A 23,099-nucleotide genomic window follows, 5' to 3' on the forward strand; every position below is an offset into this window, starting at 1 on the left:
TATTTATCCTTCAGAAAAAGAAATGACAAAGGCCTGGACACTATGACAAATAATATGAATACAGGAAGAAATCAAGGAGCTCTTAGTGTCAGTAAACCGCTGAAGATCATATGTTAATTAAAGTCCAATCCACATCATTAGTGTGGCCAACATGACACATTCACAACCTACAAAGCTGCCTTCAAGTGCACTCTGACAAAGTGACAGAACGTTTCCACACCTGACACCGAGGACAGCTTGTTCTCCCAGGTTATTGTTTTTGTAGCAGCTTGGGCCTTGGGATTAAAAACAGTAAAGCCCCAATATGGAGGATGGTGTTTTACCATAACTGTGTATTCCACAGCTGTACATGTGCAGTTTCTACACGCAGAGGGGGCTGATACATTATTCAACTGACTGGACATCAGAGTGACTCATTCCAGCTACTAGTCACAGAAGAAAGGACCAGTAGGGGAAAACTATTTCTGGAAGTTACACTCAAAGTTCTACATTTATCCTTAAAGGGAGAACAAATTGACCAAAATGCATCGAAACGTTCACCTTGAGTTGTCTTGGCTCTGATATCTGCTGTCTACAACTGATGTAATGTGTGCAATGCATTTTATTTTGAAATGCCATCCCTTATGTCTCTGTTACTTCACTTCTTTCCTCTGTCTCCTGCCATTGTGGTCGCCTGCCCTGCACCAATTAGTTTCACCTTTTCCAAATCATCCTCGCCTTCCTTGTGTAGTTAGTCTCTATAAGAAAGATGGTCAAATACCTTGTAAAGCTGAGAGGAACTGTGAGATAATTGACAATACAACTATCAGAGGTGGCAACTTTCATCTATTTCTAATAGAATTATAAATTAAAGTATCCACACTATTGAAATACAATTTTGTCAAATCTCAGCTGTAAATTTCCAAATAGATATCGCTGTTCTTGGTTTGTTTGCTAAATCTATCTAGTGCACTTGTCAGCTGTGGCCACCTACTTGATTTATTTTGGACGGGTAGGAGGAGATTTATGGAATGCTTCTTCACAGTCTTTTGTGTGGGAGCCATCTGTTAAAAGTGCTCCTCCGTTTTCCCAAGCTTGTGGGATTGTTGGTTAAGGGTTATATAAAAGAGATTTTAAACATTGATATAGCAGCCAACAACTATTTTCTTCATCTAAAAGATGTAGTGGAGTAAATGGCGTCCTGAGCAGACGAGGTCACACTCGCTGTGTGTGTGTCCGTGAGCTGAGCTTCTCTGTTCTTTGTTTTGGAGGCCAGGAGGACAAGCTAATATCTGCCCCTTTTCTGCAGTGTGACATTTTTCAGAGCACACACTCTGTTTAAACACACCTATCAACTTAAACCAGAAACAACACCTTATTGCTATATAGTACATGGGTTACACCATAGACTGCATTAAGATGGATGATGTAACTGCTCCCCCACAGTGTAGCTACAGCATCTTCATCGCCTCCTGGTGGCTAGGTCATACACCCAACCTCCTCCATGTTACCGGATGGGATTTGATTCTGTGAAAACTGTGTGAAACATCATGATTGACAGAAACAGAAACTGGCTTGTGATTGGTTTAGCAAATGTATCAGCATGATCTTGCTAACGCATCTGGCTCAACATCACGTCCTCGGCGCAACATGGCAGTTTTCATATCCGAGATATTTTGACGTAGTTTCTTCACGTTTTAGAAACAAATATTAACCAAGCAAGGCAGCTCACTCGGAGGATCAGACAGTTAGAGAAAAAACAACCTGTGAGTAAGACGTGACACATCCCTTCTTCACAGCAGCTAGCGTGACTATTGTTTTTTCTATTTTGTTTAGTTTTTTGTGCTCCCGTTCACATGGTTTGTGGTTTCTGGTTATGCGTTTAGCTGCTGCTTTCACTGAGCTTCGCAACATCCAGCGACTGTATAAGTGACCTGCAGCCTACGAGGCTAGGGGTATTTGCAACGAAGTGTTTATTGGGGGTCCGATTTTCTGGTACTAGAGCGACATCTAGAGGAAATATATTGAATATCATCTACATAACCTTTACCATAAATAAGCCGTAAAGGTCGTAATGAGAACTCAAAAGCAATAAAAAGTAATAATTTTCCAACTTCCTCAGAAAACATTTCAAACCCATCTCCTGAGTGTTCTGGCTGATGCCTTCATTACTGGAGAAGCGCACCAAGCTGCCTGTGTACTGCGGCCCTGAATCAATGCAGTGTTGCAGAGCGTCAGAGTGAACACTCTCACTATCATGGTTAATTTATGATGATGCTTTTCTCTCTGCTCCTCTCGACTTTTTTCCTGTCTCCCCCTGCAACCACACATCTCCTTCTCCTCCCTCTCTTTCTCTCGCTTAGCTGTGGCTCCTCAGGACCAGGCCATCACTGCAGACAGAAGGAGGGTAGGATCTATAAATAGAAATTGGACCAATTATAAAGCAGATGTTCCAATGTATGATGGTGGGAGAAGTGTCGGAGAGGGCATAGATGTGTGGCGGTGTCTGTGTTTTAGTGGCCGTCTTCCCCTCTGTCTCGTTTCTCTGACTCTTGTCATCACAAGATTTTTAAATCAAACACATGCTTAATTACTTCTTATCCAAACGCCAAGCAGTGCTTTCTTATCTTAGTGGCAAAAAGGATTCCTCCTCTCGCTGTGACCAGTTTTATGGTCAGCGTTGGTGGAAATAAAGCAGTTACGTCAGTTCCCTCTTCTCAACTAACGTTTCAGTTAAGTGTCTCTTACACACAAACTAGCGCACACACAAGACGTGACTCACAAGAGGAAATTTCACGATACAGCGCACATTCAAATGACTCGCGAGATGCAAGACACCATTAGATATCGTAGTTTCTACTGTTCTTACGGTTATGAAACCGTGACATTTGGAATGTGCTCACATGTATAATTGCCTCAAACACATCTCTATTCTTAACCTGCATCTCGGAATAATCCTCGCCTTCTCTGCTTGATTGACAGCCTTGTAACAGACTGTGGCATTCAACACCCATCTGTGGCTCACTGTTTGCATCTCTCTAAATTGCTGTCCCATTATGTATTATTATACATAAAAAATGATCATCTCTCAAACAATCCTACATGAACAGTAGTTTACTACTGTGAGAAATTTGACTACTAATAGCTGTTTTTTTTTGTCAATGAAAGAAAAACTACTATTGCAGTGCCTGTTCTAATGCTGCGTTCCAGACAACTCGGATGTTGGCACTTTCCCACTTTCTACTTGAAGAAGTGCAATGGAACTCCCCTCGAGTTCCGACTTGTGAACTCGCAGAAATTGTATCTACCCCGACTTCACAGAGAAGCAGTTGTCTGACATCACACTACAGTGGCGACATCATGGAGACAGAGACGCTGTAGCACTGAGGCCCGTCTACCATCTGTTGGAATATTGTCTACTTGTTTCTGAAATTGAGTCATTGTGCGTGTGTTCTCTCCCTCTTTTTGTAAAATGTGTTTCCAAGTATAAAAGTGCTGTAAAATAAAATGTATAATGGTGTTTGTTGGCTTATGCGTTGTTTCCTCTTCTCTGCTTTGTTTATGTATGAACGAAGGCTGCACTGGTCACAGTCAAGAGCCAAATTAACAGAACCTTAAATGGCAGAATCAGTTGCTGTGGTCATTGTTGCCTGTCGGTTATGTTGATAAATCCCAACTGCCGCTGCTATAGAGCACTGATCGTCTGTTTATCCAAATATTATAAATATTGAATGTGTCACATTTCCAAATCCCACCAAATTCAACACTGCACTTCCTTTGGCTCTTAACAGAGCAAATACCAACTGTGAGGCCAATAAGATAAAGAGTTCTTAAGATATGTGAGAATTATTCAGAGATTTCTGTAATTAGGAGACGGATCGAAATATGGATTCGCTCCCGGTTATAAACACTTTCATCAGCACTGACTTGTCTCTGTTGTTTGTTTGGAAATCCTCTTCAATAACAGGTTTTGCTCATATTATCCCTGTAATCTGGGTGAGATCAATCAGTGTGTGTAAATGAATTGTAAACAGAGAGGAACACTGGAACTGCAATGGATCAGTGACTGCCCCTTTGAGAAAATGTAATATTAAAAATATATTTTTTGTTATTAGATGAAACACTGAGATCTTGGTTTAAACTTGTATATCTTTAAATCATCCTCCCGGTTTCCACTTGGGTAAAACTTTCCATTTCAACTTTCTTGCCACAGCTGTCTGTCTTTCCTGCTCCGTCCTCGCCATCACTGTAATCGTTATTCCAGTCATCATCGGCGTTATCATCACCTTGATCTGCAACGGCGTGTGGTCATCATCAGTTTCAGAGGGAGTGATAAGGCTGCTTTAGATACGCTGCAGTGAGGCAGAAGGCCCAATCCATGCTAAGTAGGTTAGGGGGGTAAATCTTCAGGTCTCCAGAGGCTGAGCAGTTTTTCCCTCTGTGTCCTCGTCTCTCTCTCTCCCTGTCAACATCTGACAAGCTCACCAAGGCTGAGTTAAAATATATCCACCTCCACTGTTCTTTTTACTGCCAAGATCTCCTTCGCCCGCTGCCAGGATCTGTTCTTTACTTTGTTTCCACACTTTTCTTTCTAGTTCTTCCATTTCCTAAAGCTTCCTCTTTCCAACCTGCTGTGCCTCTCCTGCATTCATGAACACAGGTGCACAAGCAAGGATAATGCAAACTCATTAGTCTACACCTTTGCATGGAGGTAAGAAACCAAGCACGTACCCCTACATACTTGAGTTTGCCCGGCCTGCAGTTACTCTGATAACCTGTAGGTCAGCTGGCATCCCATCTTGGTTGCACTTTGCAACATGACTCACTGGAGTTGATGTGAAACTTTGTGACGGATGAAACAGCCGCACTTGACTCACAGTAACAGTGAAGCGTAGCCTAATTCAAATTAGGCATGTGATTTATTTTAAGATGAATAGCAATAGGCTTCCTCAGCTACCTGTTAACAGTAATGAGTGTTTAGATTGTGAATGATGTTGAAATGTGTGGCGGTGTTATAAAAAGCTTTTGTTTGGGAGCAGCAGTTCTGGTCGGTTGTTCCCGTCCGAGAGGAGGGACACACAGCGATACCTCACCCTGCTGCTTTAAAGGAACAGCACCAGCCCTAGATAAGGGCCTGAGACTCATGACAGCAAACAGGAAGTGACCAATAAATTAGCGAGCACTTCGGCAAAGAATAAGAGTGATAACCAGGTCTTTGGGGATGAAAGATCATTGAACACTTCCATCAGTCTGAGTGAACAAACGGCAAAAACTAGAAGTTCATAACTATGTGACTAATTCACATCCTGACTCAGCTCAGTTAATGCAGCTCAGCCTGAGAGCCATTCACAGCCAAGGCAGAAATAATAGTCAGCACCAGCATTACTCAAAAATGTCAATGAGAAATATTAACCTCAGTGCCAATGTAGCACCTGAATCACCCACTTTGATTAAAAATAAAAAAAATGCACACTCACTGTAAGAGTCTGTGAATTCCTGTTGACATATTCCATTAAAGCTCTGCAGATGTTAAGTCCTGTATTCACTGATATTGTGTCTTTCTTTCACCTGCTCTGGTACTGTAGATAGAGCTGTGACACAGCTGGCAGGAAAGCAAGTGCATATCTTATAATTGGAAGGCTGTCACAATTCAACATCAATCTGCATGACGCACTAGACATGACTCATATATGTTTATGTATAGAGCATCACACTGGGGAAATACGTGTTACATCAAACAAAGCCTGGAGGCTCAAAGATCCCTGTTCCTGTTTGTTCTGATTGACAGCACAGGGACTTGAAAGATATCCTGGTTGTCTACAGAAAGCTATGTAAATTATTTACATCTGTATATGATTATTTCATTTAGGAGAACACCTGCTTGATAACACAAGCACCACCCTATTGCTTCTATTCTCTTCAGCCTTTGGCCACTTTGTAAAAACACATGCCTGAGTTCATTCTGTTTTTGTTTTCTATCTGAATGCATCATGGTAGATAGTAACTGTTCATAACTCAAAGATTCTGCTTATATGGATCAGAGATTCAGACCAATCTTTGTTGGTTGGTGATTAAGTCAAATACTATGAGACTAGAGCAAAATAAAAAGTAAAACCACTAACCAACTCAGAACTGAGACTTAAAAGACATTTTAGACATTTGGGCCCTATATCAAGGAATCCCTAAAAAACGTGAAAATCGAAATAAAGAGTTCCTTGGGAGGTAGAGCAGCACCACCTACCTCTGTGAGGTGAGGGTTGGGGTTGAAACCACACTGGTTGCACACCGTGGAGCGGCACTGTGTGCAGGTGTTGACGTTGTCATCACCGGCGCCCGTCAGGTCGGTTGTTTTGCAGACGGGGCACAGCTTGCTGCTGGGCATGGGCGCAATCTGAGGCACAGAGTAAGGAGAGGTGGGGTGGCTGCCTCGGTCTGGGGACACAGAAGGGGACCTCCCAGTCCTGCTGCCGCCCACGTCCACCTGCAGATTCCTCCTGGCCACATGACCCTGGCCCTGCTCTGATGGAGGTCCGGCATTCTGAGGGGTGTCGTGGGAGGCGAGCCTGTCCCCTGTCCCGTGACCACTCTGGACCCCTGCTTTCGGCCCTGGGTCTGATGGCGGTGGTCTAACAGAGATGATAAAGAAAACACACAAGGTGGTTAATACAAGACCTTGGTCCTGGGTAAGATGTTTGACTGTTTTAAAATCTATATTTTTTTAAATACAGTTAATTTGACTATGATATAGTGTCATAACTGATCTCATCTATAGCTTGACTTACAACATTTTACAAAGGTTTAGAATTTCTTGTTCTTTCATGTTTGGCATTTCAGCTCAGTACTCCACACTAAATTTCACATTTGTTAGAAAATTTGCTAAGAAAACTTTTAAAATCCTTGAACCTTCTTAATTCGTATACAAACAGCCCACAGTGGTTCCATATGGCACACAATGCAAACTTTCTACATTAAAACAATCAAGTCAAGAGCTTGTCAGGTTTTGGGCTTTGAGGACCCAAAAAGCAGAACAAATGGCAATGCAGGTATAATGTGTGAAATTAAAATTCAGCTACCCTGTGGCAGTAAAACCAATTATCCAAACACAGAAACAACAAAACCCAAATGAACAAAACAGGAAACAACAGGAGGCAACAGATGACCACAGAGGAGGAAACTGGACAAAGAGTAAAGCAAGAGGGAGACGCACAGGGAAAGAAGCTACAAAGTAAAACAGGAGCTAATAAACTCAAAGAGCATATAACTGAGATTTAAATCGAAACACAAGTAAATAAAAAGGCTAAAATCTATAAACACTAAACAAGTCTAAACATCCAATTATACAAAAAGTCAATTAAGTCTATATAAATTAACACAAAGTCCCACTAAGACAAATTGAAAGTCCCTCAAAATGTCCCCACAGGGGCAGAATCATGAACAATTTAAAGTTGACTAAATTCTATATATACTAAACTATATTTCATAGAAATACCATAATTCATATTTGCTCAGCATTAGTGAGGGAGCTGATTAGAGAAGAATGTAGGCGAATAACAGTGAGGGGAAGGGAAAGGTGGAGTTAGTGACTGAGGATTTTATGTGGCACAGGTAGAGGGCTTTGTTTGTTATTGAATCAGCCTAGTTTATAGATCTTGTAACATTTTAGGGATGCAAATAAATTTAAAATGTGGCTTATTTCTTTTTAAGTGTATATTCCCAATTAGCTGCATTTAATGATTTTTACCTTGTTTTTTTAATACCAGTAACTTTGTCTGGAGAAGCAGCAGTACTTCTTTTGGAGTGGTATGATTTGGAATCGTTCAGCTGTGAGATCCACACACCATTAAAAGATTTTATGGTTGTTCACTATGGGAAATATCAGACTACTCAAACATTGGCCAACTGAGAGGCCGATACTAAATATTTGATACAGCCTCTCTAACGTTCTGTGAAGTGCTCCTTGTGGCTTGTTTTCACTCTGAAGCTTTTCTGTTCTGGCACCAGTTGTATGTGTTCAGAACAAAGATGGTGCATCAGACAACAGTACAGTCAACTTTTGATTTTCCTGCTCATCATGACGGCTCTCAGACATTATTGTCAATAGTTAAAGCGGAATGTCGGATTTCCATCGTCATAACAACTTAGATCTTGTAATTGACGTTCCCATCATTCTCAAACCTGCATCCGCACTGAGAGAGAGATGGAAATAAAGGAATTAAAACAGAGCAGGTTAGCAACTGTGAGTCACGGCTGATGACTTGAGCTGCTGCTCAACTCTAACCTCAGTGCACACAAGTTACCACACTGGAGTCCTGTGAGCACGGAGGTGAGCCCATCAGGGAAATCCTGTCCTTTTCAAACCATCGCTGCACGGTTCCACTTGGAATTCAACACAATCCTGACGCCGGGTTAGCCACCTCTCTCACTTTGTTTGAGGCTTAACTGGACTTTTACGGACAACAATAAAGCTACAGACCATCGACAAAGTGGGCAGACAACTTAAGTCTAAATATATTCACTATCCTCACGAGAGATAGTTGTTTCACATAACAATTAACACTTCAAAATGAAAGCCAAGTTGTGCAATTTCCCTCTTCAGGCGATGTAGGGGAAATGATCTGATAGACATGTGCTTAATTTTAGCCAGGTATACAGTATATCATGTCAGTATCAGTATCCCTATAATGGAGATACTACATGTTTCTTATTGATTTATACCTCTGTCCATTGGAAATGAAGCTGGGAAACTGAGGCCTCTGAGGGAAAATCTATCTGGTGGTGTCCCTTTAGTAATACTTAAAGGTCAAAGCAGAAAACTAGAAGATGCATCAGACTTACACGTGTTCAAATGTTCAGCTTTGAGCCATAAACATTTTATAGGCATCAGGTGGCGTATATCAAAAAAATCCATACAATGCATTTTTCGTAAAATGCTGAAAAGAAGGTTGGTTTTTTTGAAGAAGAAATACTTTTGACTTAAATTGCTTGACTTCAGGACGGATTTATTTGTTCATGCTGTGGCCGCCGGGCATCTGTTTGTGAAACACGAGCTTTGCTCCCTTTTTCCCCAAGGTTATAGTATTGTAGATTTCATATACGACATTTTGTCCAAACTGGTGACAAATGCATGATTGCTAGATTTCAGAAAACCAGCAGAACGCTACTGTGCTGCAATCATGCAGAAGGAAAAGGGATCATACAGAACACAAATGTGCAAAAGTGTAATAATTGTGCTTTTCATAAGCTTTGTTGTTTGATACATTTTAAACCGAAGTGTAGCTTCTGTGTTTGGACATCTGGACAACAATGCTTCACTGCCAGTTTCTCAGGAATAGACATTAATTCCCTGTGTCGTGCAGCTGTCATAAACACTGAGAACAGTGTATGCTATATTTGTATGAGCTGTGATTTGGTTTATGTAGCCTACATATTGTACAATGCTTTGCTGAAGGTGAATTAATTATGAAGCCTACCGTATGTACACTTAGTTTAAAACCATTACTACATCCATTATTTTTCATTAGTTCTTAAATGGACCATAGTTTTTGTTTGGGTTTCTCCTGGATTTTAGATTTTTATTGATTTACATGACTTGACGTAACATCAGTGCCATGTGTTCCAGACACTGGATGCAGCATCTCTATGAGCATTCGATAAAATACGATATTGCCTGATGGAGCAAAGCAAAAGGCAGACAATCTTGTTGTGTTGTTGCCTTTTGGCTGCTTCCATGAGGGGGTCACCTCAGTGGATCACCTTCCACTTGTTTGATTTGGCGTCAGTTGTTTCTGCCAGACGCCCTTCCTGACACAACCTGGCTTTGTGGGGGTCAAATCGCCAGCACGGGGAATAGCGACCAACCTGCTCTACCACTTCAGCCATCGACCCTCTTAATGAGCACATTGTTGTGAACATAGGAAATATTTGTGGCTTGTTATGTTTTTTTTTAAACACAAGGCAGTATTTCCTCAAATGCTGCAGGATTACAGTAAAACAAGAATAGGGTGACTCCCTTATCTGAAAGGTCTTCTATTTCTATGGTCTTGGATTGCAATGAATACAAAGGTTAAATGATCTTAAATTTAGCTAAATGCATATATGGACTTCACTTCTGCATGATGTGTTATACACGTATAGCATATTATGCCCCATTCGTATGAGTAGGCAAACTCATAAAACGCTGCAGCTCAGTTTAATTAAGATGAAAGTCTCCTATCTTCAGTCTCGCACCCAGCCACCGTTTCATTTGTTCTTCACACTCTCTCAGGTTCTTTTCTGGTGAATGGGAAATGTCCAGACTGAACGTGCCATGATCTGAAGAACGACACTTCAATCAGCCTCATGATATACTCTCTCGCTCCCTGTCATCTCTCACTGTGTCTCTCGGCACATTCGGCTCTCACAGTCACATTTATGAGGCACCTTAATATACCAGAGAGAAATCAAGATATAAAAGAATCATGAGGTTACATGGGAGCTACGGCCCTTTAAACCTGCCCCACAGCGGAAATACAGAATAATGTAGACTCTGCGTACACATAGCTCACTGTTACACCTCACAATCACTTACATAATCAAGCAATCTGTCTGTGATGAACAACATATGCAGGGATCTATGGATCTATATGGATGACAAATGCACACAGAGAGAAACCGAGAGCAGCTGCAGCAAATCCAAGATGCAGCTGTTGCCTCCGCTTGTGCCTATTCAGGTCTACAACTGTTGAACTGTGTAATTAAGGCAATATCAGATCTTGTTGGAGGGGTAATCCCTTTCACACACCCACACAGAAAATACAGACCTACTATGCCATTACGCACACACATTCTGAGCTGGTTTATGGGGGGTGGAAAGGCAAATCTTTTATCAGCCTACATTGTTTGATATAAGCCAACGATGGCGATGTTTTGCATATATGTAAGTGCCATAAAAATGTGTGTAGCGCTGTTTGAGTGTCTGGGTTCAGGCTGGATTTCTTCTAGAGACATGCAACACCACTCCTCCAGAAGGAGTGAGCCTCCTCTGTGCAGCTGGCGGTAGTGAAAAACAATTTCCATGTCGATATGAATTCAGATCTGATAAATGAGGCACATATTGCGTTACGGTCGTGTGCTCACAATGACGTTTGATGGCAGCCCTGTCACCCTATACACCGCTGTCATCAGTCTACACAGACGTCTGCTCAAAGGTGATTTCTCACAATGAGTCTGTGTATTTACTGGTTTCCACGTCGAGGCATGTTCAGGGAGTCGTTCCTGCAATGGAAGCGACTGGATCTCTCAGCGTCAGATCCAGTGCACATGTCTGCATTTCTAATTTATTTATCAACCTGCAGCTATAAGGGACATTTGTATCTATAAGATCTATTTTTAAGGTTTACTACGAACTTGCCTTAATACGATCTTTCATGAGCTACGGATGCGTGAAAACGGGCGTAGAAATCCCCATTGAATCGTCTGGTAGATATATGCAGAAACACAGTATATCTACGTTGCCTTATCTACATCGAAAGCTCATTCACATTTGACTTGGACCCAAACTCACTAACAGGGCGGAGAACCGGTCAGAAAAAAAGGGGTCTGTTGGTGAATTGTGTTGACAAGGATATAGAAATAAATAATTAAGCACCCATTCAGGTCTATCTCCACGGACTCGGCTGATCCTATATCTGCACAGATGCACGGAAGCCCCCCCTTACACGCCGTGTGTCCGCCCTGATTTCCGCCCCGCAGCCTGCTATAGCTACCACGGCTACCTGTTAATCCCCGGGCCGGGTCCAGCCCCATTGCTGGGCTTGAGGAGCTGTCCACAGTCCGCTGGTGCTGAAATGGAAGCCGGAGCCCCCGCCGCGGGGACGCCGGGGCCGGCCTGTCCCGCTTGTCCCGCTTGTCCCGCTTGTCCCGCCTGTCCCTCCTGTCCCTCCAGGCTGGCCTCGTTCCCCATCGCCTCGGGAGCGGGTGTCGACGCGGGGGGAGACGGTGTCGAGAAGGTGCTGCTGCAGCTGTGGTGGAGAACTCGGATGGAAACTCAGCGCTGCTCCTCTTCCGCCATCATCACCTACAAGTCAGCATCCTGCACGGAGCACGCACGCGCGCTGACGGAGAGACGGGAGCGCGCTGACGCAATGGGTGGGAACTCGAGAGGCCGGTGCGTGCGCGCTCCCGCTGCTCTCCTTATATCGAGTAACTACCACGCACACCCACATCATGACTGGGGACCTCTGGGACTGGGACCCCCCACCCCCCACCCTTGTGACATGAATAGTGAGTCCTTCCAGAGACACACAGGAACGCTCATGTTACATGTTTAACCTGACATGGTTGATTAAAGGTTCAGCGGGTAAGATTTCGATGAGAGGGATCTTTATTAATTATTATTTGCTCTATTCTAAGCAATGTTTTTTTCAAGGACTTCAGTGGAACTGTAGAAAAATTTAAGTTGATGTCTCAAGCGTTGGATTTCACGTCATCTTTTGGCCTATTTTCTGATATTTACTATAACTATAATATACTTTAACTATTATAAAATAAAAGATTGTCTAAAAATAATAGACAGATCAGTAGAAAAATCGCATATTATCTTGATAATACTCATCATTTTACTTCAATAAGGTAAAATGAACATCACATTAGTGTACAGTGGAAACAGCTTATTTTGATCACAGACATAGTGATAAACAGTTTATATGGATCGAAGAATAGTTAGTATACAAATTCTGTCAAAATAATTTATTTATAGTGATCTATTACTCCGCTTACAGTGTTCTTGGTTCTTTTCATACATGTTTGGACTGTATAACAGTTTTTTTTTACATTTTTCCATCAGAAATGTTCTGCTATTATTGTCCTAACAGACTATAACAGTTTTTCTCATCAGAAATAGTAAGCTATGGCTGCTACTAAAATGTCACCTCTTGCCTTCAATAGCAGTTAGATCATTGCTGAATCACTATAGAGCTGAAACGATTAGTCAATTCATTGATTGATGAATCACTCACTATTCTAAAAATCCATTAAGCTGTTACTGTCAAAGCTAAGATGACACACATTTATTGGCTTGGGGGTTTAAAAGTAAGAAATTGTGACTATGTTAGCTTCGGTTCATCATGAGGAAGCCAGCTAAACAAATTACAGGAAAACAGTGGTGACATAACAGTACAGAATGGATTTATTTAACTCAAACATCTGCTCCGCTGTAGATGTGTGGCTGAGGGGGATTTTTCTTTTAGCTCCGACTCCCACACAGGCCACTGTGAATACTTTACTGCTCTGCCAGAGAGAATGTGTGATTATTAAAAATCATCATGCCAATACTCACACATCTAAAAGGTAAGACTGATAGTGTGCAATGACAAATAAAGAAAACTCAAAATCCAGATGTGATCAAACGAACATTTTAAGAGTGATGGTTTTGTCAAAAGGTGAGAATATCCAGGAGTAAATTATGTTGAAAAAGACTGTTTACTACAACTCCATAAAAACTTTAAATGAACAGTATTTTGCTACAAATCTAATTTAGAAAAAAGAAACTGATGAAAACTGAATGTTATAGGATACAGAACACAAACTGAAAAAAAAAACCGTATGCATCTGTATATATAGTACATGTGCACCAAAGCCCTGGTGACACAAAACAACACTACTGCAGCAAAACCAAGGCTCATTTTATTGTGAATGGTATTTCCTCACAGCTTTGTCTGAGAGATGGATCTGAAGTGACCCCCTTCCTCTTTGAATGATTGCTCACCCTAGTGTACACCAGCTGTCACTACAATAAAATGTGTTTGATCAAATGAACATTTTCATAAGCCTAATCCAATAAATATTAATTTGATCACCAAAATTGTAAGCCAATCGCGGAAATCTTACAATCATATCATCATGGATCCACCGCTACAGTCAGGTGACTTTTGCAAAAACCCAAAACACACTTATTATAGCGAGGTATTTTCACCTACTTTATTTATAATATGAATTGGCAAGCACAAAGAATGACTGAACTCATTGTACAAGTGAGCCATTAACAGATACATATGTACAAAACACACAACTGCACACAACCAATTTAATATTCACTCACTCTGAGATCCAGTTCAGGTAGAAAAATAACACAAGAGCTTGATTTTCATTCGCAGGACCTCGAGAGAAATACATACAGACTCTCAGTGGACTGGACATTCCAATGAAAAGGAAAACAAACTAAACCTGATGCATCGTGACTTCTTCTTGATATTAAAAGCACCTATGAAGAATGTGATTAAAATATGCTTTCTTTCATGTTATACAGTGAATTACTTACAAGAAGTAAAGTGAGGCTGAAATGCTGTGGATGAATAAAATGTGACCTTTTCCGTCAAAACATTCAATACTTCATTGGCACCGTGAAATCACCAGAGATGGACACAGCTGAAGAGATTCTGACTTATGGTCACCAAAGTGTGTGATTTACAGAGGTGTTTAAGATAAATCCACTGTATTGTATTGACCACATGACTCCAGGGAAGAAGTTTCAATAAAAAGCAACCAGGTGCATTGTTGGGGACATGCCTTTTTTCATATTTACAAACTGTAGATAGCATTGGCACGGGAAGAAAATTTACAATGAGTCTAAAATGGAGGTACATATTTACACATGGGATAAAAGAACTGATCAAATACATGGTGGATGTCATGAACAAGACGAGGCTGAGAGTAAAATGCAACAGGATTCCGTCTGAATGAGGACTTCAGGAGAGCAGCAGCTTATTTTTCTCGGTAACTTACAGGCGTTATGATTGTTTGTGATTACTGGCGTTTGGCTTTGTAAGGTCGAGAGCGTTTCCTGCGATCCGGCTTCCTCTGTTTGTGCAAGCGGCCGATACTTACTCCCTGGCGACGGCGCACAGAAATGTTTTGCTCGACAAGACTCGCCAACATTCCTGTAAGACAATACCGATTGAAGAAATGAGTAAATCATGAAATTGTAATTAAAAAAACAACACATTTTTAGCAAATTACTAGGTATTTGTTAAGCATAATTTTAGTCCTTCTCTTGAATGATTATGTAATGAAAGTATGTGTAGTAACGTCACACCTGCTGTGTTTTGTGCATGTTTTCTTAAGGTGGAAAAGCAGAAATGCATTTGTATGTAGTCCTGCTTGAGAGTATATATTTAACTGTATAAATGTTAACTGGTTCCTTAATTGTCGGTGTGTAACATATCCTCCTTCAGGGAGCAGTAAGGCTAATTATTTTCTCTTTTCTTCCCCATTTTGGCAAGAATCTAAGACCCCATTCACATCAGTCTTGACTGATCCAATAACAAATGGTCTAAACGCACCTAAATGTGCCCTCAATGCATTCTGAGACCCGATCACTCAGACCACTTTCTTAATTAATGCTTTGTGAACGCAAATGCATCATTGGCCACTTATAACAGATCAACTACTCAGCTTACGTCCTCTGAACCACGGCATTCTAAGATTATTTATTTACGTTGATTTACTTGTGTCCACAACATCAACACTGATCATCATCAGATGTGTGTGTAGCTCATTGATCCACTCCGCCCCTCCTAACTCCCCTCGTTTGTAATCTATTTCTCTCACTCAGGCTGACATACAAACAAACTGGGTAAAACTACATAATTTGGAGTTTGCAAACATAAATGACCTGCGTGTTTATTTAAATACAGAGCATGGAAGTGAGATCAAATCCCAAGTGGTCATGGGAGACAAATTCAGGTCACGTTCTCATGCCAGGTGTGATGAGATTAATATGAAGCTGACTACGTGTGGTCGGATCTCTAAGGACAGATGTTATAACCAGATCTGAACAGGGCCTTAAGTGACTCCATGGTTTCGTTCAGGGTTTTATTCTAATACTTAAAGATATGGTCTGATGTGAATAAAGATAAGTTAAAAGATTTGGACACAAATTATCCACAACTGGGAGCCAGGAATTTAAATACAACTTCTAAAGAGGTTTAATTTAATTTTGATGGAATTGGGAAAGATAAAACAAAATATATTCATAGGACACGTAGTAAAAGCGGTAATTAGATTTACCTTCTTGGGCCAGCATTGAAATAAAGGTGCAGATAAACTCATCATAGTTGTGTGTCCTCCTCTGATCGTCTATCTGAAGAAATGAAAACAAACCATTCCGATTAAAAACAATTACAATATACATCACACCGAGGATATTGGACTGATAACAGGTAATCAAAACCTACTTTGTATTTCTTTCTCTTTTCCACTTCTTCCTTTAGATACACCTCATAATTTGAGATATCGGCTTCTACACACTTAAGCAGTGCAAGCAGCTCCTGCAAGAGACACACTAAGATGAACGGCTGAATGTTTGTTTGCTGCATATTTTTAGAACACAGCTTCAGAGATGAGCTCCCTAATTGGCAGAACAAGCAAGAAAAGTGGGTAGAGTGACACAAAATAAATTGAAGGAGGCTGATAAGCATATCACATATAACAGTACATTATAACACAGTGGATTTTTCTGGACTTACTTTTGGTGAATACTTCTCCCCGGCGGGCTTGCTGCCTGCAGCAGTATCCGTAGCAGGGAGTTTTTCCTTGCTGGGTTTCACCTCTGCTCCATCTTTGCTCTCCTCTTCTTTCACCTTTACAGATGGTCCCTGCTTCTCTCCCTCCTTCTCTCCTGCTACCACTCCTGCTTGCTCTTCCTCCTTTATCTTCTCAGGTTGCTTTGTACCCTCAGCAGCACAATCTACTGTACAGATGGGAAAAAAGGAACAATCCACTATTAAAAGTAGTGTCCGCTATCCTCATTATGGGCCAGTCAAAACCGTTTACCTCTACTGTCTTGATTAAAATGCTTTGAGTGTAATATCATGTGATCAAATGCTTACTTCAGCAGAGGCACTGACACGGACGACAGTAACAATTATATGTACTCACCAGATGGAGGCAGAGCATAGATGTTTCCATCCTCCTGAAGGTGTAACATGGCTACGCTGACAGAGGGACCCAGTTCTCTCACAGCACGGTTATGTCTAGAGTCCAGCCTGAGACTTTCATCTTCCCCAAACAGCACACGGGACAGATGGGATGCAACCGGACTGGACGGCCGTGTCGCAGCCTGCGAGCGTGCAGGCGAGCGCAGTGGGGAGTTGAAGGCACTGCCGATCTCGGAGGCTGTGTCGGTGCTTTCGTTGCTGGGCGTGGGGGAGGGCTGTGAAGCAGATGTGATACAAATGCCCCCCGTGCGGCCCTCTGTGCGTACGGAGAGAGGTGTATTTAGGGCCTCTTTCTTCTGGGCCTCTTTCTTCAGTTTCTCAGCCAAGACAGTCAAAGCAATCTGGCTTTCCATTCCAGTCACAGCCCGTCCTGGTCGTGAACGCAGACTTGCTTTCCGCCTAAACCTACACAAAATCAAACATTAGGATATATCTTAGAAAGGTGTATGAACTGGACGTTTAAATACGAGTGAAGCAAGTTTTTGCTTTGTCAGATCACAATAGGTAACATGATGCAATTACACCTATACACACATCTCACCACAAACCTGTTCGAAGTGCTTGTAGAACCAGTTACTTCTTCCTCTTCATCCTCATAGTCTTCATCATCGGAGTATGATGGTTTGGGAGGCCCCAATATCCGAGAGCGACCAACTACAGCAGCGAGATCCTCCTCCTCCTGTCAATAAGAAACTTCAATAAAACTCCACATAAATCATTTTATGTTGGGCTGACTCTAAAGACAGGAAATGAGAAGAAAAAGAAAATCTTACAGTAGAAAAGTGAGAGTATTGAGTAATAACCCTTCCTGTCTTACAAAGATCAAATGTATTTCTTCTGAAACAAATAAAATAAATGCTTTAAAGTGCTACTGTAGGTCCTGAGCACACAATCAACAGAAATCGAATCATCAGCACATTTATAACTTATAAAACATCGAAAATCTTCCTTAGGCAAAAACACGTACCTGCATCGGAAGCTTGGCGTAGTTGTGGTTGTCCAGGAAAGCAGGCAGACGTTGAACAGTCTGGTTGGGACTGGTGACCTGCTGAGTACCTCCTCCAGAGGGGACTGTTGGTTTGCCCATGACCTTAGTGTTTCCTGAAGAAATAGGAGAGATCTTAGACTGATCCACTGAATCTTCAACAAAAGTCCATGTGTTTATATGTATTAGATTTACACAGTTTACAGGATAAATTCAAAGAAATCCAAAGACAATACCTGGAGCTGCCCCCTTAGATGTAATTGGCTCCACATCTGTCTCTTTCTTGATCACTTTGGTGTCATCAGGTGAAGGGGAGTCCTGCTGCTTCTTGTCATGAACCAGCTCCGGCTGGGTGAGCCTGATCATCTGAAGTCATGTCAAAGTCTTTTAATTGCCCCCTCAAATTAGAATTACCACATCACATTTATACAGTATGTCTCTGCCAACCGATCAAGTTACAGGTAATATGGTCACACATACCCCCACCCCCGCCGTGCTACTACATTATGGGGTTAACTAAAACTCACAACTCACTTTCATCATTTTGTCCTATAAGACATTTATCTGGACATTTCTCACAGTTGCATTTTGTTACTTTACAATGGGCTTGATCCAAAATCTATTTAAATCATTCTTGAGTGTTTTTGCCAAATTTCAAGACACTGATGGATTTCTGTGATATGACGTTCAGGAGACAGACACACAGGCGGACAGACGACAACCCAAAAATATAATTGCTTCTAGCCCTGACTTTCAGAGGTGGGGAGACATAAAAACATACTGAAGATATTCCACACTACTATATCTATAACAGTTTTTATGACGAAGGAGATTAACTTGGTGAAGGTTCGGTTCTTTCTAATTTCTTTAACACATTTCCACTTAGTCACACTACATAAAAACTTAATATGCTCATAAAATTAGTACGAGTATTAGGAATGAGGGTTTTAATTATAAAATAAATTAACTTTGCTCTGTCATCTTAACACGTTAACATCATTTCAACTTGGCCCCCTATTCTGCCACTGAGAACATTGGAATATTTAGAGTTGCCTGTGATGAAGCCTCTGGCACTTTGTTACCTTCTGTAGACCCTCGAGAACAGTCTGTCGATTTCTCTTCAGAATCTCCAGTTTGGACTCGTACTTAACTCTGCGGTCAGGCACCACCGCCATCAGGTTGAAGCGGATATCATGGTATGGCTCACTGTAAAATAGCAGAGCAGCAGCATTAGAAAAGAGCGCTGGGGGTGTGTTTGTAGAAGGTGAACCACTTCTGACTGAGCCAACTGGTTCAGGACTTACCCAGCAGTGGCCAGTCCAATCCTCTCCATGATAACTCGCCGAGCTTTATCAGTCCATTCCTCCTCCTCTCCCCAAGGCCCTACAATATAATGTATTTAAGTGACAACTTTGTACAGATGCATTGATTGAACAGCACCGTGTCACAGACAGACGAAACCAGGACATGACACAGTGTTTCTATGTCATTATGAGTCTTACCATGGTCAATGGGGTAAGCCTTGAGTCCATCGAGCTCAAAGAGACGGTCTTTGATGGGCACATAGCTCACAAAATGGAACGCTTCCATTGTTCGCACTGCACTGATTCCATTCTGTTTCTCAGGCAGGTGCCTGGGCTCCGGTCTCCATAGAAACAGGGAAAGAAAGCTTAGAAAACTGATGAATGAACAAAGCCTGCCACCTCGCTTTTTTTTTTTACCCCACAGGATCAGAGAGAACACATATATTTAAAAACTGAGCCACTGGCTGTAACATACCTGGCATGGCTGTTGTGTGCTCTGGCAAGCTCTGGGGCATTTCCTATTGCGTAACCTTTACTCTGAAAGTAACATTAAAACATGAGAGTGAGGAAAAATGGAGAGAGAAAGTAAAAGAGAAAGGGAAAGATGGCATTTAAAGTGAGCAGCTGAGACCAAGATGGTGATGGTTGATGGTGAAATGAAGAAATGTCCTGACTTTAAATTATGGTCGAGGTCCAAAATGTGTTTGAATAAGCCTGGGAAGCTCTGCAGGATTTTACCATTGTATATTCAATATGCATGAGAACCATATATTTCAATTATCTAAATTCTCATTTCCACCAAGAGTGTCATTATTATTTTCTGTTATAAGATAAATAAAATAACAGAACTTTGTGAACAAGTACAACAAACAACTTACCTCTGGACTAAAGCCTTTTGTGAAAGCCTTCATGCGACTCAGAGTGGTGCCAAGCTCGACACCACAGCAGTTCAGGAGCACACTCAACAAGGCGTGGGTGGCACATGAATTCGGTATAAGCTAAATACAAAAATTACAGCACAGAAAACAAAAAGGTCAAATTTAGAGTTTGTTAATAAAACCTTTTTTGCATTATGGTAAGACACGAACACACAACTAAGGACACTGGAGAGCTACAATATGCAATTTCTTATTGTTACAGTAATGATATGTTCTTACATTACCAACCAATGGTGTTGAATATAAATATATATTTATTGAATTTTATCATCAACCACTTCATTAAATGTCTAATACTACTTATTATGGCCTTTAGCCAAAATAAGAATGTTTTACAAATGATAGAGTTCATAAAATGTACGTATTACATTTCTATTACAATTTTCACATGGCAGCTATTAAAAAACGACTACGTATTTTATAACTGTGGTAAAAACAATTTGTTCTATAATTGCCCACCACCAAAAAAAATGATCACGGCAATAACGACATTGATTATTGACTTCTACAATCAGAACACTTACCTGATGAGCAAAGAACATATCATTTACAATTTCCTCATCGATGACAGAGGTCTCATCCACCAAAGTGTTGACTTTCCTCCTGGATCGACGTTCCTCGATCCACTTGAACAGGAAGATGAACCCATACACAGGACTGAAAAATAAAATTAAGACAAAGATTTTATATTGTTGCTAAAATAAGTCTAGCAAGATGTGAGAAAGAGGGAGTTGTTTAATCACAGACATGAGCTTGAATGTCAACTGACTTGATTCATGCGTTATCACCAAGAGACTTTACTACACACTACGGCCATTGTGTGTCAAATCATTTTACTTTCAGGTCACATCGTTGCAGATATTAATTATATTTGATGTGCTGGTTTGGTCATATGACAAAACTATGGAAACAAAACTTTGTGTCACTTGGATTGTGCAATTGAGGGAGATATGGGCTAACGAAGTTGGAATTTTTTGAGGAGGAATTTGACAAACCACATCTCCCTTAATATAGGTCAGATGAAATGCTTCTTATATAAACTTAACAGTCTTTATGTCTTTACGGCATTATGAGTGATTAAGAAAGAAATTAAAACAAATTTGATTTAAAAAAAAATGTAATCGTCCCATTTTAGCTGATAAAGACTTGCAGACAGTTTGGTCTTTGCGTTTTCATTTGTTGCTGAAACATCATTATTAATCTAAAGTAGCCTCACATCGCTAATTCCTTACCATGCTGTGTTGAGCAGCATTTTGTGACCAGGTACCTGCTAAATAACAATTCCGCACTTTGTTGACGAGCTCCCAAAAACTGCAGTGTGTTGATTTGATTCATCACGACCCATTACTGGAACCAAGTAACATACCTTGGACATTTGCTCTGAAGATCATAGATTTCCTCTACCTGGAAACCTTTCACACCTGCAAAATATATACACATGCAAAGAAACACTTAGTTTCATTCATCCACATACACAAAATCTGTGTGTCGGCTTTTTACACTGCAGCATAGCAAGAGGTTTAGCTGCTGTAAACGAGCTACTTACCAAAATCTTCCACCAGCAGAGTGAACAGCCCTGAAAGTACAAAGCATTTTATTTAGGACACAATAAACAACACAACACTGACTGAAAGAAATTACACACCCTTGTATTATAGTAAAGAGCTAATTTTACTCCTCATAATTCGCCCTTTGTATACTACTATCAACTTGTACAACACATTACACGTTGACATTCTCTTCATACATGTTTTAATCGCATAGTGGACTAAACATTCTTTCCGGGTGTTATATATCAAAATGCTAAAGAAGCTAAGCTGTCCCTGTGTGTTCTTGAATGTGTAAGCTAGCGTTAGTTAGCTTTGTGTTGTGTGTGTGTGTGTGTCGACAGTTCTCACCCGGGTCGCTCTCGAGCTCCAGCCAGCCTTTGTTCATGTTTGCATGTGAGCACAGGTGATCGCTATCTAAGAGGTTTTCCAGTCCATGGCGTCAGGAGAGGTAACAAACTTTAACCGTGACGCTGCGTCCATTCACAAGAAAACTGTGCAGAGCTCAACATAAACACAATAGACAGAACTGGCCGCGTTCGAGGCGGCGTCATCAACACGCGACGAGCGTCCGGCTCGTTAGCTGTAACTTCCGGTTGTCAGAACACGGCTAATAAAAAAACACACACACCGCTAAACAGGAAGAAATTATCCAATTAATTAATCGATACACATTTTGTTCATTGGGGGCAAAAGCGTACATTTAAATAAATACAAAAGAGTTTTTTTCCAAATTAAAGAAAGAATGATAACCAGGTAACGTATTACGTTATGTAAACACATGAGAACAACTTTATTCATATTGCAAATACCATGGACAGTGAGAGCTATCATACAAGCTGCTGCGAGAAAAATGTGTGTGTAATGTGAAGATGAAACATTTGACATAAATATACAGAATAGAAACTAACACACACCACACAGGAGTTTTGTTGAGTGTCAAGAGAATAAAATGATCTGAAACCTTTACAATTCATAGCATATGATTTAAAATTATGAAAAATGTAATTGCCGGATTTCCTAATTATGGAAGCCCATTTCCGCCACTGTGATGAAAAAAAAAAAAATTGGTATCTCATTATTATGAGATACTATCTCATAATTATGACTTAGCATCTCATTATTATGAGATACTATCTCATTATTATGAGATAGTATCTCATAATTATGACTTAGCATCTCATTATTATGAGATAGTATCTCATTATTATGACTTAGTATCTCATAATTATGACTTAGCATCTCATAATTATGACTTAGTATCTCATTATTATGAGATAGTATCTCATAATTATGACTTAGCATCTCATTATTATGAGATAGTATCTCATAATTATGACTTAGCATCTCATTATTATGACTTAGTATCTCAT

General features: G+C 40.7%; 2 protein-coding genes across 3 annotated transcripts in view; both read right to left on the reverse strand.

Annotated features, from left to right (window-relative positions):
• bsnb (bassoon (presynaptic cytomatrix protein) b) overlaps nucleotides 1-11,920 on the reverse strand; it is a 58,473-nt gene extending 46,553 nt beyond the window's left edge. The window contains exons 1-2 of the mRNA XM_061069145.1: nucleotides 11,733-11,920; nucleotides 6,221-6,605 (exon numbers count right to left, since the gene is read on the reverse strand). Of these exons, the coding sequence (XP_060925128.1) occupies nucleotides 6,221-6,605; nucleotides 11,733-11,920 (573 nt within the window). The remainder of the gene's footprint in view (nucleotides 1-6,220; nucleotides 6,606-11,732) is intronic.
• Nucleotides 11,921-13,928: 2,008 nt separating this feature from the next.
• Nucleotides 13,929-22,270, reverse strand: bap1 (BRCA1 associated protein-1 (ubiquitin carboxy-terminal hydrolase)). Of its 2 annotated transcripts, none has more exons than XM_061069443.1 (17): nucleotides 22,078-22,270; nucleotides 21,726-21,755; nucleotides 21,546-21,600; nucleotides 20,704-20,836; nucleotides 20,120-20,239; nucleotides 19,717-19,778; nucleotides 19,440-19,582; nucleotides 19,242-19,320; nucleotides 19,020-19,143; nucleotides 18,174-18,303; nucleotides 17,920-18,053; nucleotides 17,501-17,631; nucleotides 16,894-17,357; nucleotides 16,482-16,702; nucleotides 16,191-16,283; nucleotides 16,024-16,096; nucleotides 13,929-14,894 (listed from the first exon to the last, which is right to left on the reverse strand). In XM_061069443.1, exons 1-17 carry the CDS (start codon nucleotides 22,112-22,114, stop codon nucleotides 14,761-14,763), a joined length of 2,163 nt encoding a protein of 720 aa, XP_060925426.1. In that variant the 5' UTR covers nucleotides 22,115-22,270; the 3' UTR covers nucleotides 13,929-14,760. The 2 variants fall into 2 exon arrangements, with proteins under 2 accessions (XP_060925426.1, XP_060925425.1); XM_061069442.1 differs by having other exon boundaries at nucleotides 16,482-16,705.
• Between the last annotated feature and the right edge of the window lie 829 nt (nucleotides 22,271-23,099).

This window comes from Limanda limanda, chromosome 4, assembly GCF_963576545.1.
Source record: "Limanda limanda chromosome 4, fLimLim1.1, whole genome shotgun sequence".
NCBI classification, from domain to species: domain Eukaryota; kingdom Metazoa; phylum Chordata; class Actinopteri; order Pleuronectiformes; family Pleuronectidae; genus Limanda; species Limanda limanda.